At 37.6% G+C, this 17,349-nt stretch overlaps 1 protein-coding gene across 1 annotated transcript; it reads left to right on the top strand.

The window, feature by feature from the left end:
- Window positions 1-38: 38 nt before the first annotated feature.
- On the top strand, window positions 39-16,789 carry PABPC1 (poly(A) binding protein cytoplasmic 1). Its single transcript, XM_068526232.1, has 15 exons — window positions 39-748; window positions 3,927-4,120; window positions 4,323-4,438; window positions 6,571-6,710; window positions 8,004-8,098; window positions 8,435-8,572; window positions 8,788-8,883; window positions 11,897-12,169; window positions 12,399-12,489; window positions 13,111-13,221; window positions 13,303-13,457; window positions 14,026-14,110; window positions 14,649-14,779; window positions 15,407-15,500; window positions 16,338-16,789. Exons 1-14 carry the CDS (start codon window positions 556-558, stop codon window positions 15,497-15,499), a joined length of 1,911 nt encoding a protein of 636 aa, XP_068382333.1. The 5' UTR covers window positions 39-555; the 3' UTR covers window position 15,500; window positions 16,338-16,789.
- The last annotated feature ends 560 nt before the right edge of the window (window positions 16,790-17,349 follow it).

The following is a 17,349-nucleotide window of genomic DNA, read 5'->3' as shown; positions in this document are numbered from 1 at the left end:
GCGGCGCGGGGTATAAGTAGAGGGTGCAGGAGGCGGTGCTTCCCCTTCTCCCCGGCGGTTAGTGCTGAGAGTGCGGAGTGTGTGCTCCGGCCTCGGAACACACATTTATTATTAAAAAAATCCAAAAAAAATCTTAAAAAATCTTTTAAAAAACCCCAAAAAAATTTACAAAAAATCCGCGTCTCCCCCGCCGGAGACTTTTATTTTTTTTTCTTCCTGTTTTATAAAATAACCCGGTGAAGCAACCGAGACCGACCCGCCCGCCCGCGGCCCCGCAGCAGCTCCAAGAAGGAACCAAGAGACCGAGGCCTTCCCGCTGTCCGGACCCGACACCGCCACCCTCGCTCCCCAGCCGGCAGCTGGCAGCCAGCAGCCAGCGGCAGCGGATCGACTCCGTTCTGCGGCTGTTGAGTAGTTTTCGATTCCGGTTGATTTTTGTCCCTCTGCGCTTGCCCCCGCTCCCCTCCCCCCGGCTTCGGCCCGCGACCCCAGCACTCGCTCTTCTCCTCTCACGGAAAGGTCGCGGCCTGTGGCCCTGCGGGCAGCCGTGCCGAGATGAACCCCAGCGCCCCCAGCTACCCCATGGCCTCGCTCTACGTGGGGGACCTACACCCCGACGTGACCGAGGCGATGCTCTATGAGAAGTTCAGCCCGGCCGGGCCCATCCTCTCCATCCGGGTCTGCAGGGACATGATCACCCGCCGCTCTTTGGGCTACGCGTATGTGAACTTCCAGCAGCCGGCAGACGGTGAGAGCCGGGCCCGACGGCGGGCGGGCGGCCATGAGGCTCAGGCGGCGGGCGGGTTAGGCCGGCGGGCCCGGGGGGAGGGGGCAGGAGGGCATGTCACCAGCCCTCCCCGGGGCTAGCGGGGCGAGGCTCGGGCGCCAGTACCCCGGTTCCCCGTGCCCGCAGGGACCCGCGCTGCCGGCAGCCGCACGCCCCTCTTACGCCGGGCCACTTCCTCCTTTGCGACCATTTTCTCGGCCTCAGCCGCTCTCAAACTTTAGGGTGATGACGCGCCGGGAGGGTGGGTGAGAATGGGTTCTAACACGACGCTCCCGCCAGTAGCTGCGGGATTCTGGGGTGTTGAGCGCCGAGCCCCCTTTTCCGGTAATAGGTGGAGGCGCTCCCACCACCCGAGGCTCTTGCCGGCGCCCCAGGACGCCCCAGGAAGTGCATTTCGTTGCTCGAAAAATACCACGTGTTGAACCCTGTAACCTCACAGGCCCGAGGCCTGTTCCGGCTACTGGCCCAATCGCCTGGGGGAGCCACGGGGACGTAGAATAAAGTTAATAATGGTGGTCTGGTGGTGGTCATCAGGCTTCTGATTCCGTTCTTAATAACTTGTCAGTGACTGATGGCCCTGGAAGTATAAACTACCAATGAGACGTGCATTGGGGTTTTTCCCCCAGTTCAGACATTTCTCACTCTTAACAGCAGGTTAGGAGGGAGGGGATGTGGAAGAGAACCCTTTTGGAGGCCATCGTTTTCTCAGGCTATTTAGGTAGTTGTGATTGTTTTAATCGAGTTAGTTTCGTAGTACTGGTAATTTGTTCGGAATATTTTTTTTTCTCTGAAATAGTTTCTATGGTTTTGAAGGATTTTACTTAAAAAATGCCGTCACCAATTTTGACTGGAAAATGTTACTTGTGAGTGTCGTGTGGACTGGACTCTTATACTTATGTGGCATTCTAGTGGTGGTTTCCTTTTTTTTTAAAGTAGTCCAGAATATCCATACATCATGGGGACTGATTGAGCACTAGAGTCAGCTTGAAATTTATGGGGAAAAAGACGCAGCTAACCTTGTATTTTTAAAGTAAAGTTAAACAGTTCGCAAAAAAATCCAAAATTTGGCAAACAGATATGTGACCTGATGACTTGCCAGGATTTTTCTTTATATCTGGATCAATTGACTTGCAAAAGTCATTTTCACTTGATTTTATGGTCCACTTTTGCCTTTCTTTCCCTTGGCTACTTGAATATATGTCAAGTGTTACAAAATATAAGGAATTTATTTTTATTTTTGTAGGAAAGGCCTTAAAGGTGGAATTGAAACTTTTATTTCATTAACAGATCTGGAGTTATTTAGTGATCAGCTTTTCACTAGGTAAAGTTAATACTGAGATTTTTGGGTAGGCAGGCTATTGAGTGACAGCAAGCCCGAAGTTGTAAAACTGCACTGCAGGTTTTCTGCCCTTTTGCTCTGTAGGCAGTAGCTCCAAATGTCACTCCATAACGGTTCCTCCCAACTCTGGTCAAGATTTATCGCTGAATGAAATAGCAAGGAAGATAATTTGGGGGCAGATAATCACAAACTGAAGAGTTGATAGAGAAAACTTGGACAAATTCTAGAGAGCATGAAATGTAAACTTCTGCAAGTGGCTGTTATTCTTTCTAAATTTAACAATTTTAAATCCGAAAAAAACAATTTTAAAAATTTCTTGGGGTTAGAAAAGTTGAACTTCAGGTTACCGTGGTTACAGTACACTCACTGTGTATTATCCATCTATTGCAGTAGGCCAGTATTGTAACTACTCAAAAGAAGGTAGCATTTTTCCACCTTCCATTTATTTCATTTCTATATATACAAATTATTTATTGTCTTTCCAAATATTATTATTTCCAGTGGTTTCCGTTTTTTTCTCCCCCTTATTTATTGCTACATTGATGTATTTGTAGAATAGCTTCTGAAAGTGACCAGTTTCCAATTTATCAGGAAGAGGTGACTCATTCAAAAGAAGCTCAAGCAGAGTCAGCTAAAAAACTAGGGGAGCTGAGTAGGCGTGGTCAATTGATAAATGAGCTGACAGTTGTTTGTCACTATCTTCTAGAAACTAAAACTTTCATTTATAGAAAGAGGTGGCTGGAAAATTTGTCCTCTCACTAATTTTACAGTTAACACTAGCATGGAATTTGTGAAAATTGGTGTTTCAGGACTTCAAGTGGACTGTGTGTTCCCACTCTTCAGGGACTAGTGTTTTCTACTTAATGATATATTTTTCCATTTAGAGTCTAAACTTCTGTAATAAGTGTTTCTTTAATGGTACGGGTGCACATAATTTGATCCTTCATAGATGTAATCATAGGGTAGATTTTGAAATTTTCTAGCACTATTCAGAAATAATTGATTAATCATCAGTTATTAAGTAAATGAGTGATCTAAGATAAAATTGGTTTTATATGTAAATAAAGCATTTAAAGTGAATTGTGACTATCGTAGACCTGGTATTTCAAAAGTTTTGTGTTACATAGCTAAGTACGTCCAACTTCACTTTAGTTTTTGAAAGCCTGATTCAAGTCTTTCTGAATGGATAAAGCCTTTTTTTTTTTTTTTTTTAAACATGGCCGTAGGAATTGTGCCATGAATCACTGAAATCCCCCCAATAAGTCAGGAATTTTTTTTTTTTTTTTTTTTTTTAGAAAATGGACTAATTTTTGTACGGTATTGACAGTGATAAGCAAGAAACAATTTTGACAAGTAATAGAGAAGAAGTTAAAATGCTTGAAAATCCATAAACTGCTCTGCTTGTGGATAATCTACAATTGCTTACTGTCTTTTATATTGCTTATTAAGCAGATTGTGAAGGGGAATCTCGCTTTTACAGTTGACTAGGAACAAAAAGGTGCTTTTAAATTTCATGGCAATTAAAGGAAGAGGTTGTTTCAGAAATAAGTTAGTTCTTAACGATATGTCATCCATTAACAAATTAACGTGGGAAATTTGGGGTTTTTTGATATTTGTCTTCTCTTTTTGCGTTGTACCATTTAAATCTAGACTGATATGAGGTAAGGTTCAGCCATCTTGAAGTTTAAAGAGGTAGAGGGACCATGTGCCCTACTGTTCCCTCCACAATAGTTTATATAAATTTAAGTGGGCTGTAAAAGTTTTGAAATAATATTTATTTTGAAAATGTCCTTCCTGCAGCGGAGCGTGCTTTGGACACCATGAATTTTGATGTTATAAAGGGCAAGCCAGTACGCATTATGTGGTCTCAGCGTGATCCATCACTTCGCAAAAGTGGAGTGGGCAACATATTCATTAAAAATTTGGACAAATCCATTGATAATAAAGCACTGTATGATACATTTTCTGCTTTTGGTAACATCCTTTCATGTAAGGTAAGCAAAAATATGACAGGTAAACATACAGTGTTTTAGTTTAATTGTAGTTTATTCTTGAAGATAGCAACCATGCTCTGTGTTAATGGATATCTTTATTTCCCAAATGCCCAGGTTAGGTAGCTGACAAGTTATCTCTGAATACTGGAAAAATGCTAAATCAATAGCAAGTAATGAAAAATTATTACACATTTTTCCCTAGGTGGTTTGTGATGAAAATGGTTCCAAGGGTTATGGATTTGTGCATTTTGAGACACAAGAAGCAGCTGAAAGAGCTATTGAAAAAATGAATGGGATGCTTCTAAATGATCGCAAAGTGTAAGTATAAATATTTAGTTAATCATACTTCAGATGCTTTTAATAGTTCAATTCATGCATTTTACAAGTAATATATTTGTGCTCTTAAAAGAGATACAGCTAAAGTGAAAATTAATAAACCACATCTTGGTAGATTTTATAATTGTCTTTTCTCCACATTCAGTGTAACATACAAGTAACAGTGAATTAATACAGCTGGTCAGCATTCAAACAGAAAAGAAACAGCAGAAGATAGGTATGCTGGAATATAAAGCTTTTTCAAAAATAAGTGCGTATTAGTTGAAAAACTAGAAATCCAGGCAGAAACTTAATCATAATTCCCAAGGTAGTGATTAGCCCCTTTTACATTCAAAGCTGAAGCTAAAATAACTTGCCTGTATTTACATACTGGTGTGACAGATAAACTGCGATACAAACCCAGTGGTCTAAATTCAGAGCCCAGGGTGACTCTCTGCTTGGCTTTACTCCCACAGTTTATTGATGGAGTTTAAAGATTGTCATAATTGTTGTTTCAACACCTTTTGGCTCCCTTCCCCATGTAAAGATAAATCTTAATTAAACCAGAAGTCTTCATGATTAATCTTTTCTGAAATAAACTTGTTCTTAAAAGTTGCAAACTTTTAAAATAATGACACTGATAAAACCTCTATAAGGCTTTCTGCTACAAGTTGTAAAAATACAGATTTTATGAGCCCAAAGAAATTACAAATCTCAATTTTATTCTCAGTGCCAGTGGATTTTGCTTAATTAGGCAAATTCAGCTGTGAGGTCATATTGTAAGTGAGCTGTGAGCTCATGTAAACTGCAGTGATGGCATGCAAATTGGGTTTGGTTCTTACAGGTCAACTGCATCACTCTTAAGGTGTGGTTCTCATAAATCTGCATCAAGTGGTATGGTCAGTCTGTACATGGAGGAGTCATGCACATGGTGTTACCTGTTGTGAGTTCCGTCAATTACATGATTAAGGAAAGACTTTGTAGTATGTAAAGAACCCCATACAAGTCTAAGAAAACCAGCAACTCCTCAGTGGGAACAATGTTTACAAAGGGTAATTCTTAAAAATAATACATCTTTAAATGAGAAAAATGTTCAGCATCATTAGTATTCAGAGATGAAACTATCTTTTGCCTGTCAGCAGTGCTTTAGGGGAAAAAAAAGAATGGCTACCACTGGTGGAGGTCTAGATTAAGTAAAGAACTTGATTTATTGCTGTTTTTTGAGTATAAAATGATATAACCCTTTTTTGGAAAGCAGTTTGTAGGTATAAACTTAAGATCATTTATATACCTTTCGAGCTGCCATGATTTCTGCAACTCTATCCTAAGAACAAATAACAAAGCTTCATAATGTTGCGGCATTATTTACAAAAGAAAGTTTTGTTGTCCACAATGGAATATCATGTTCCCACTGAGAACGTTTATGAAACTAATTGCATGGAAAAGCAGCACCATGTGGGTGGGGGAAGGGGTGGGGTGCGGCTAAGGGAATAAAATGTAGGTGTCTCCTATGGAAAGGAATTGTGCTGGACTAACGTTCTTAAGCACAGGGAACAAAAAGGCCTACGAAAAGTCAGTCACGATTTGGGTGGGGTTATGGGCGATGGTTTTTTGATGTATATTATATTCTTTAATGACACATGTACTACTTTTAGGGAAAACCTCAATTTTTAAAACACATTTTGTTGATAATGCTGCAAAGAAATTTGTTCCAGGCCGTTGTATGTTAGAGTACAGAATTCGGTAGCTTAAATTTATATTTTAGGAGATTGCAAACAAAGTGCAAGAGCCATGTTGAAACAGCAACGATAAAAGCTTTTCTGTCTTTTCGCTGCCTTTCACTAGTGGTGCAGGCATACTCCACTAGTTTGTATTGCTGGACGTAATCTTCTTAACCCTAGGTTAGCTAGAAGGAAGGGAGAGGAGTGCGCATTAAGAAAAATGTTCTTTTTCGTGATTATAGTTAAGAGGTTTGTTCTCACATTGCACTTAAGGCCCTATTTCTGTTTTATAGTTTGCTTTTTATTAGAGATTCTGAAATTACCAGTAACTATTACAGAGTCAACCATCAGGCTTAATTAACCTGAACTTCATAAAATAGAACCTAATTTTATAGTTCTTATCTATTTTATTAGATTTGTTGGACGATTTAAGTCTCGTAAGGAACGAGAAGCAGAACTCGGAGCTAGGGCAAAAGAGTTCACCAATGTTTACATCAAGAATTTTGGAGAAGACATGGATGATGAGCGCCTGAAGGATCTCTTTGGCAAGTTCGGTAATGTGTCTGAATTAAATTTTTATACTCAGTTCTGAGTAATTGTTCAATGTTAGTTTTGGCTAATATTTTATATTAAAATAAATGGGACTTCACATATTTTAAAATATTGTAGTTATTTGGATTAAGCTACTGATAGTCCATTATACTAGCTTATAAATAAAATTCTATCCAGTTTAAAGGTTAATAGCATTGTATTAGCACCGTAAGGTGTGACTGTGTAATTGGAACAGATTTTAAAAGCTTTTGCTATGTTAAGAAATTGTGCTGGATTTATGCACTAACAGATCCCATCTCATCAGAGGCATTGCATGAGACACAGCCAACTTAGGTTGGAATGTAGTCTTTAATTATGGGACAGGAAAGCTGGCCAGCTTTAGGATATTTGGCCAGTCTCAGCATCGTGTTTGAGCAATTTAAAATAATGACTTTTAAAGACAAAGATCCAGATTTTCCCGTGAAGTGTGTAACCGGTCTCACTTTAGATAGTTGTGTAGCTGATCAGAAAACGAACTTTAAATTGTACTCTTGCAGGTGATTTACTTGCCCCTTACCTTTGCTTTCCTTTTTGTTTAACTTAAATAGGTGTCCCCTTTTTAAAAGCATTCCAAATCATAAAGAATGAGGAAATCTAATACTTTACTATTGCCAAGCTGGCACGCCACATTGAACCCTCTAAACAGTTGACGTGTGCCCATACATCTTGCAGATTCTCTGTAATCAGATGTGATTTTTAATCTTTTTTCCCCACCTACCTGAGATAATACTTACCACTTCAGTTAAGTCTGTTTTATTTGAGGGGGTGGTGGGGGAATATGTGTCTTCAGAAACATGCCACCTCCTCCAGGTGCTTCTGCTATGTCAAAGGTCAAACCCCGTGTTTCCTCTACTCCTTGTTGAAAATCAAGTGGGCCAAGGCTTAAAAATTCTTAAAGAAAAGCAAATTGTTTTAAAATAATGCATCTGTTTTGTACTAATGCTAAGAATAAAACTTCATCATCATTTACATTTCTCTAAAACATACCTCCTTAAATGGAAGGAGGAGTGTTTCAGGGAATAGAGTATTTACTTAGCTTCTTAGTAGAAATAAAGGGTCTTAAAGAGAATATTTAGTGCCCATGGTGGGAGAGAAGAGGGTGGTTATAGGAGGAATACATTTCTGGAGGCTTGGAGGTTTTTTTTAATCCCCATTTTTATATTTTTTTCATGGCTTTGTTTGTGTATTGAAACTTGAAATGTATAAACTAAATGTTGTATGGAATACCTTTGAATCATTAAAAAAATTTTTTTTAGGACCTGCCTTAAGTGTGAAAGTAATGACCGATGAGAGTGGAAAATCCAAAGGTTTTGGATTTGTAAGCTTTGAAAGGCATGAAGATGCACAGAAAGTAAGACTTAAAATATACTAACCAAAGGCAGTGTGGGTTTTTCTGTATTTTATAGTAAGATGTGGGGGTATAAAGTTGAGTTGCGCTTGCATTGAAATACACATGCATACCAACGGCTAGTCTACATGTTCATCTCCACATGTATTGTTTTGAATTACTTGCATTTTATATATCTTGAGAGTATAAATTGAAAACCTCTATTGTCTTAAAACCTCAAAGTTTAGTTTTTATGGTGGGTCCATCTTTAGCTTTTATAATCTAACAAATTTTCTTTATTGTTAAAAAATGAATTTATATATTGCAAGTTAGTAATTAAAATTTTGTGGTCTTTGTAAGGCTGTGGATGAGATGAACGGAAAGGAGCTCAATGGAAAACAAATTTACGTTGGTCGAGCCCAGAAAAAAGTGGAACGGCAGACGGAACTTAAGCGCAAATTTGAACAGATGAAGCAAGATAGGATCACCAGATACCAGGTTCATTTTTTAACTGAAAGAGCAAAAATAAGACAGGGATGAGGAAACCTATTCTATGTTCATTTCAGTTACTGACAGGTAACTGGAGGGTTTGAGAGGGGAAAAGGAGAGGAAACATGGGATAAGATAATAGGAAGTATGCTTAAGTACCACTATGGTTTTCTTTTTCCTTTTTCTAAATTTTTTTTCTTTATTTTATTTTATTTTTTTTTTAGGGTGTTAACCTTTATGTGAAAAATCTTGATGATGGTATTGATGATGAACGTCTCCGGAAAGAGTTTTCTCCGTTTGGTACAATCACTAGTGCAAAGGTAAAGCATGTGATGCACTTTTTTTTAAGATTTGGGAAAAATCCATGCCCATGGATATATGTATATAAATTTTATATTTCATATGGAGTGTTTTTCTTTATAAATGAATGGTCAAATTGTTTTTCCTTTTCTCTAAAAAATCAGCCTTTCATTTTTCAGAAAATCATATCTTTGCTTCATTACTTCAAAAACTTATATTCAAAAAAAAAAAAACTTATATTCAGATTTGAAGTGGCTGGAAAGGCTGCATTTGATGACCATAGTGATCGATCATCACATGATATGCACTGTTCTGTACTCTGTTAAACTAGTTATTTTACTGGTTAAAGAAAGCAACTTATTAGGGAACTGTAATTGTTACTATTTGAGCTAATCTATATTTGCTTACAGAATTCACTCTGGGGAGTCAAACTTAAAGCCCCCTATAACAGTAAAGGTAGAGATCGTGTTTGCTTTTACTTGAAATCAGAAATTAAGAAATACAACAGTAAGATTCTAGTCTAAATTCTGGAATTTTGATATAAGAACCTCTACTTTAGGTGTTTTTTCTGGTATCCATGGCCCAAGAATCCTTCTGTATTTAAAGTTCTGTATGTATGTACCTTGAGGGGTGGGAAGAGTATCTAAAACTTTAAACAGATTCTCAAAAGAGAACAGGAAAAATTAAAACTGAGTGCTCTGGAGTGACCTCGTGGCTGATCTTTCTACTCTGCAACCCCACTGACCGAGGGAACTTCTACGATAGAATGTTAAGGAGCACAGTAGAGGAATACACACAAAAATGCAAGTGATGTAGTTGTCTTCTGTTTCATTCAGCCTGTGCTTTTGTAGGAGAACCTGGAGTATGATAGAATCTATTCCTGAGTTTGTTTATCCTCAGTATGTTCCCTGAAAATCATTTAAATAGAATATTGTGCGTCAGTTTATTTTGAATGTATGAAGAAGCATGCATGTTTTACAAAGGAGGGTCTTTATTAAGTCCTTTTCAAAAAGTCCTTTGTGGATCATATCGCTGTTGGCAAGGAGGTGAAAAAGTTTTTGCAGAAATTCTGGGAGAGGAGGTCATTATGTTAATTTGATAATGCTTGCTGAAAAACAAATTGGTCAAGACAGAAGTAGAAAAAGGTGACCCTTCCATTTTTCATTTTCAGTCTTCAAAAGGAGTTTGGTTGGCCTTTCCAGATAATTTTCCATGCTTGTATACTTTTTGTATACGTATAAATAGTTTTTATAAAACAGGATCATAGTATACCTATTCTGCAACTTGTCTTTTTATTTAACAGATCTAGGTACATATTTATTTCAGGCATTTTCTCATTTTTCGCTAAGGGCTGAATAGTCACGGTATAGATGTACCATAACTTATTCTATGCCTGTATTATTGGTCATTTGGTTTGCTTTGCATGCTACTAACAGTGTTGGACCCACCAGTCTAATAAACATCTTTATACATATATCTTTGCACACATACCAGTATTTCTGAAGTTCAAGAATTGAAGTTTCTGGTTAGTGGGTGTGTGTATTTAAATTTCATACAACTGAATTGTCCCAAAAAGGGTGAACAAATTAAATTACTACTAGTCTTGTCAATTTCGTAGAAAGTGGTATGCATCTTTTTAAATGAGATGTGCTTTTTATGTGTTTACTTGTTTAGCCTATTCTTTGCATGTTTTTATACTGCATCGGTTATCTTTATTGATTTAGGGGAAATTTCATGTCAGCGCTTTGTTTTATGTTGCAAGTATTTTCTCCAAGTCTTCCACTTAGGACTTTGGGGGTCTTGCGTCATCTTAGATTTTCCCTGTATTTTTGCATCTTATGTTCAGATACAGAATCTTATCTGGCAATTTGATTTTTTTCAATGTGATGTGAATAAGAGCTCTAAGTTAATTCAGAATTATCCCTTTGTACCACGTACTAGATAATCCAAAGTCCGTCTTTTCCCCACTGTTTTAAAATGTAAGCTTTAACATACGAAGTTCCCATAATTGCATGGGTATGTTTCTGGACTGTTTTTTGAGATATAATTGACATAAAACATATTCAAGTGTACAACATAATTGTTTGGTGTTTGTATATACTGCAAAGTGATCACAATAAGTCTAGTTAACATTCATTACCATAGTTAAACATTATTTTTCTTTTAATGGTAACTGTAAAGATCTACTCTCAGCAACTTTCAGATGTATAATACAGTATTATCTGTAGTCCCCATGCTGTACAATACGACCCCATGACTTGCTTTATACCTGGGAGTTTGTACTTTTTAGCCACCTTCACCCCGTACCTCTCTGGCAACCACCCGTCTGTTCTGTGTATCCTTGAGCCCAGTTGTTGGTTTTGTTCTTTTGATTCCACGTTTATGTAAGATCATTGGTCTCTGTTTGATTGCTGTTTTGTTTGTTCTGTGCCACCAGCATGCTGTTTAATATAGCTGTATAGCATGCTTATGTATATTGCAGGGCTACTGAGAAGTTCTTCACATCTCCTCATTGCTTGTTTAAAAGATTTTGAGTCATTGTGAGCTTCCTGAATATTGTTTATATCCCAGTATTTATGGCCCTTACGGTCTTGAATGTGAAATTTTAATTTTAAAATGTGGATATTATGATATTCAACTGCTTTTTCCTCCCCTCTTAACGAGTAATAAAGCATCTTGTCAGCTCGAATTGCTAGAATAGTCAAATTTTAATTGTGCATGTTTTTAGTGGTGCTAAAATTTAGCAGGCCTTGATTGTATTTAGAAATTAAACCTTAATATTGAAAATCTAAAACTTTTACAAAGTTGCTATTGTACCTCCACCCCTTTACTTCTTTTGCTTGGCTGGGATAATGCATGCATGTATTTACCCTTAATATTTGGATATCAAGGGAAAAATTGTGGGGAAAAAAGATGAAAGCATTGACAGGATTTAGTTAAATGTGAGTCGGTGGCTATAGTTGATACTCTGCTTTTTGTGCCTCATCCTACCATTGCATTAATCATGCGGTTTCTTCCATTTTCTTTTAATAGGTTATGATGGAGGGTGGTCGCAGCAAAGGGTTTGGATTTGTGTGTTTCTCCTCCCCAGAAGAAGCCACTAAAGCAGTTACAGAAATGAATGGTAGAATTGTGGCCACCAAGCCATTGTATGTAGCTTTAGCTCAGCGCAAAGAAGAGCGCCAGGCTCACCTCACTAACCAGTATATGCAGAGAATGGCAAGTGTAAGAGCTGTGCCCAACCCTGTAATCAACCCCTATCAGCCAGCACCTCCTTCAGGTTACTTCATGGCAGCTATCCCACAGGTAGGTTTTACAAGAGAACAGAAACCTCATGAAGGTTTTCCTCTTCAGTCATCTTTAATGTTTTGTGCCCCACTAAAAAATAAATAAAGCCCTAAGATGAAGAGATGTTAATTATGATTGGATTTGAAAAATGCTTAGAGTGTGAGGACCTGCTAAATGTTTTGAGTGCATAACTTAGTTGCATGATTTGCTTTTTTCTTTAGCTGATACATTTGCTTGCTTTCTCCAGACTCAGAACCGTGCTGCATACTATCCTCCTAGCCAAATTGCTCAACTAAGACCAAGTCCTCGCTGGACTGCTCAGGGTGCCAGACCTCATCGTAAGCTTCTTTTTGTTGTGTTTTAAGGTTGCAAAGTATTTGAACTAAAAACATAAATGAGGCGAATTAGCTGTTATATCCCAATGGTATATTAGCTGTTGCTTTTTATAGTTTATTTTTATGGGTGTTCATTTTGGGGATCCTAGCATTTTGTTTTTAAAAAAGAATTGTAAAATGTTTCACCATTCCATAAGACAGCAATATCTATGTTGTTTTGATTTTCATTTATGACAAGTTTGGGACTGCATCCAACTCAATTTCATATTTGGTTAGGCAGTAGTTTTAAAAGATCTTGTTCCATGTATGAGGACCAGGGTCCAGGCATTTTCAGCCTTGTCCTGTGGAATAGTGCTGTATTGCAGGAACACTTAGAATCAGGTTCATGTATCATGTTCAGATATTAATAAGTACTTGTCCTTGTATGAATGAAAATTTTTTATTTACTGATGCTCTGATATGATTAAGTCTGGAGAAATGGCATATAGGAGCCTAAGCTTTTAAAAATGGTTTGTTTATGTTTGGTCATCTATAGCCTTTTGTGCAAACCTCAGCTCTGAAAAAGCGGCATGAACACTTGGTGAGTTTTTCCCAGTTAATGTGTGTTCATATCTTTAAACATAGCATTCCAAAATATGCCCGGTGCTATCCGCCCAGCCGCTCCTAGACCACCATTTAGTACTATGAGACCAGCTTCTTCACAGGTTCCACGAGTCATGTCAACACAGCGTGTTGGTGAGTCTTAACCCTTCCTGTAAAAGTTGGTCTCCAATTTGAAATAGCAAGATAAATACGAAAATCTTTTTATTTTTTTAGCTAACACATCAACACAGACAATGGGTCCACGTCCTGCAGCTGCTGCAGCTGCAGCTACTCCTGCTGTTCGCACCGTTCCACAGTATAAATACGCTGCGGGAGTTCGCAATCCTCAACAACATCTTAACGCACAGCCACAAGTTACCATGCAGCAGGTGTGGATTTAATGATTTCTTTATAAAGATGACAGTCCTTGATCTCAGTCAAAGACATTGAAGACAACTGTATGATACATGAGAGCTTAAGCCATGTAGAACACCTTGTTGAGGTGCCACTAATTGATAGTATGTAAAAATGTCTTCTATGTGCTATACTCTAGGAACTAGACAAGCATTCAGCAGTCCCTCATCCTGAATTACTTATGTGATATGAGGGTTTTGTTTGGCACAGTTGTAAGAAAGGGTAAAATAAAGTTTAGTTTGTGAGATTTGCCTTACCTTTTTTTTTTTTGACCCTAGGACCAAAATCGTCATTGATCATAGTAGAAGTATGATTCCAAAGAATACTCCAGATAAAAAAGAAAATTCAACATCCCCTGTGCTTACAATACTTGAGCACTTAGGTGTTAATATAGCTATCTTAGGCTGTATTTCTGACTCACTCAGCTTCTATTTATGTTTAGATTACAGTCTTTATCCAGTTAATTTCCAGTGATGGCTGTGTTTGTACTTGCCATTACTTCTGTACTTTTTAAACTTGGGAATTTTCCTGTTTTCTTTCTAGCCTGCTGTTCATGTACAAGGTCAGGAGCCTTTGACTGCTTCCATGTTGGCATCTGCCCCTCCTCAAGAACAGAAGCAAATGTTGGGTAAGTACCTTTGTCCCACCTAGTCCAGTTATAGAGACACTAGAAAATAGGAAGACATTTAGACCTCCTCTGTACCTAAAAATGACAGCTAGGGTGGCAGGATGTGAATCGGCATGAATGATTATGATGGCACAGTTTGTCTGTCTGGAAAAGCTATTAAAATGTTGCCTTTGATTGATAGCATAATAGGGCATTGCTTGCCATGTACCCTGCCACATTTTTGGAAGAAGGAATTTGAACCAAATGAGTAAACCACTTTGATTTTGCCTGAGCACAGATTTAACACTTTAATAGTAAACATAGCTTCAGTTCATCTTTTTTTTTTGGCAAACTGACAACTGCCAAGAATTAATTGCCTCGTGGTAGATCCTAATCCGTTTTATAGCAATCTTATGAAAGATAATGAAATGGTGGATTATGGGTTAACATTTATTTGCTGTATACAAAAGGTTCTTAAACCCCAGTTTTAATATGGTAGATGCCTTAAAAATTTTTTGTTTTTTTGATTGAAGGAGTGTTTGAATGTTTTTGTTCCTAGGTGAACGGCTCTTTCCTCTAATTCAAGCCATGCACCCTACTCTTGCTGGTAAAATCACTGGCATGTTGTTGGAGATTGATAATTCAGAACTTCTTCATATGCTTGAGTCTCCAGAGTCTCTCCGTTCTAAAGTAATTTAAATTTTATCATTTATCTAGTAGCTTCTTATAGTACATATTCCAGGATGTTTTGTAGGAACTTAATTTTCTAGGACATTTATAAGTGCTTTACACAAGTCACGCACAGTTCTAAGAGCTTTATAAATATTAATTGAAAATCCTAATGATAACCTATGGTGCTGTTATCCCCATTTTATAGACAGGGAAACTGAAGCATAGAGAGGTTAAGTAATTTGCCCAGTGCTCACAAAGCAGCTAGTGAATGGCAGAGCTTGGTTTCAGATCCAGTCACTGTAACTCCAGCGTTCGTGCTCTCTTAACTATGCTACATCTTTATTGGAGAAAGGGATGTTTGCTGATAATTCTCAACTTTGGGGGATTTTTGGTGGAGAGAGAGTAAGAAGTGCAAGAGGTTCATAATTCTAGAACAGTGGTGGAATGGAACCCAAAAGATACGGATATAGTTGGAATGTTTTTCGATAACAGTTGTTTCCACTTTCATCTGAGGAAAGGAATTTGCCTTTGTTGGACATTTGTGTGTTGAAGAAAGGAATTTGCCTTTGTTGGACATTTGTGTGTTGTCAATTTGAAATTATCGTCTAATTATTATTTTTCAGAACCAGTTTTTCTTTTTTTCAGGTTGATGAAGCTGTAGCTGTACTACAAGCCCACCAAGCAAAAGAGGCTGCCCAGAAAGCAGTGAACAGTGCCACTGGGGTTCCAACTGTTTAAAGTGAGCCTGCCTCCTATGTTTGTTTCTTATTCTATTTTAACAGTTTGAGCATATTTTGAAACATAGCAAAAACTCATTTTACCATTAATTCAAATACATTGCAAATTTTTCAAAGAGAAGTAGAGATACAGAGGAATTAAAGGAAACTTTACCTGTTAACCCTGGTATTGACTTGAATTTTTAAGATCAGAGCCCTTTCAAGCATTTTGTATAGTAATTTGTATTAAATGGCTGTAACAGGGGTTGGCCCTGTATAGCTATTCTTGGACGACTTTTCATAGCTTAATAACATTTTCTTGGGTGGCAGCGATGACAGTTGCCTTTTGGCCTCTGCTGTTGCCTTTCGTTACCCCCAAGAAATGGGGTGATGTAGCTGTGTAGCCAGAGCCAGGGATGAGCAAAGCTCTTCTGTAAAATAGGAAATAGTTGGGGCTTTGGGGGCCGTGTTACGTGTTGAAGCTACTCTGCTCCACCGTTAGTGTGAGAACAGCCACAGACAACATGTAAACCAGTGGGTATGGCTGTGGTCCAGTAGAGCTTTACAGAAGCAGCCTGTAAACAGGCTGAATTTGGCCAAGGGCTTTAATACTAACAAGTGCCAGTATTGGTCCTGTTATTTTTCTTGTTTTGTTAAAATATTTGACATATGACACTGTAAATTTAAGGTGTGTAACATGTTAATTGGAATCATTTATATATTGTAATATGACTGCCATTATAGCTATAATTAGCACCTCTGTCACTTAGGTAAAGATCCTTTCTTTTTAGTGGTTGGAATCATTAAGTTCTGTCTCTTAAATTTGATGATTATAATCTTTTTTCCCCCCACGTTTACAGATGATCAGGGACCACGAAAAGAAACCCGTGCTTCACCGAAGAAAAATACCTAAACATCGAAAAACTTAAATATTATGGAAAAAAAACATTGCAAAATATAAAATAAATAAAAAAAGGAAAGGAAACTTTGAACCTTATGTACCGAGCAAATGCCAGGTCTAGCAAACGTAATGCTAGTCCTAGATTACTTATTGATTTAAAAACAAAAAAAAAAAACACAAAAAAATAGTAAAATATAAAAACAAATTAATGTTTTATAGACCCTGGGAAAAAGAATTTTCAGCAAAGTACAAAAATTTAAAGCATTCCTTTCTTTAATTTTGTAATTAATTCTTTACTGTGGCATAGCTCAGAATGTCACTTCTGTTTTAAATAACAGAATTGATAACTGAGCAATGAAACGTAATTTGGATTATAAAATTCTTGCTTTAATAAAAATTCCTTAAACAGTGCACAGTGATGTTACGCTATTTTATTTCTCTTTGTAATTGGCTTGGGTAAATAGGTGATAAGCTGGAATTGGTGTAAGAACCTCTTTCATGAGAAAGGTACTTCAGAGGTTTCTTAGTTTTATGGAAAAGAGGCATAAGACAATGTCTGTAATGCAGTTTATGAATTTAGATTTCCATGTGAGTTCTTGAATCAAGGCATATATTTTATTTGTTAAATGACCTTAACAACATCTTTTGAGATGATGCCAGTATATGACTATGTTAAGGTTTCTAGGCTGGCAGATAACTAGCTTAAACTCTCATTTATGTGGTATAAAACAGTAACAACCACTGTATTTGTTGGATAGGAGGGTATAGATAACAAAAATTACACTGAAGACTAGATGTATTAAGTGTACAAAATTTAGGATTCGTTTTTTTAAGCCTTCTTTTTAAAAGTCCTTTAATTTGATGATTGTGACTTATCTCAGTGTAATACCTTATCATCCAAAGTACTTGTGAATAATGAAGATACAGGGCTTCTACATCTAGAGAATAGATGTAGAAGATCAGGATTGGGG

Source organism: Eschrichtius robustus, chromosome 17 (assembly GCF_028021215.1).
Source record: "Eschrichtius robustus isolate mEscRob2 chromosome 17, mEscRob2.pri, whole genome shotgun sequence".
Classification (NCBI taxonomy): Eukaryota; Metazoa; Chordata; class Mammalia; order Artiodactyla; family Eschrichtiidae; genus Eschrichtius; species Eschrichtius robustus.
Note: the sequence above shows the minus strand (reverse complement) of the source record. Positions and strands in the feature narration are given on the sequence as shown.

Coding starts and splice junctions, on each gene's coding strand:
- PABPC1 (XM_068526232.1), top strand. CDS start 556: ATGAACCCCAGCGCCCCCAGCTACCCCATGGCCTCGCTCTACGTGGGG. Junction 749..3,926: donor CTTCCAGCAGCCGGCAGACG/GTGAGAGCCGGG, acceptor TCCTTCCTGCAG/CGGAGCGTGCTTTGGACACC. Junction 12,490..13,110: donor TCAGGGTGCCAGACCTCATC/GTAAGCTTCTTT, acceptor CTTTAAACATAG/CATTCCAAAATATGCCCGGT.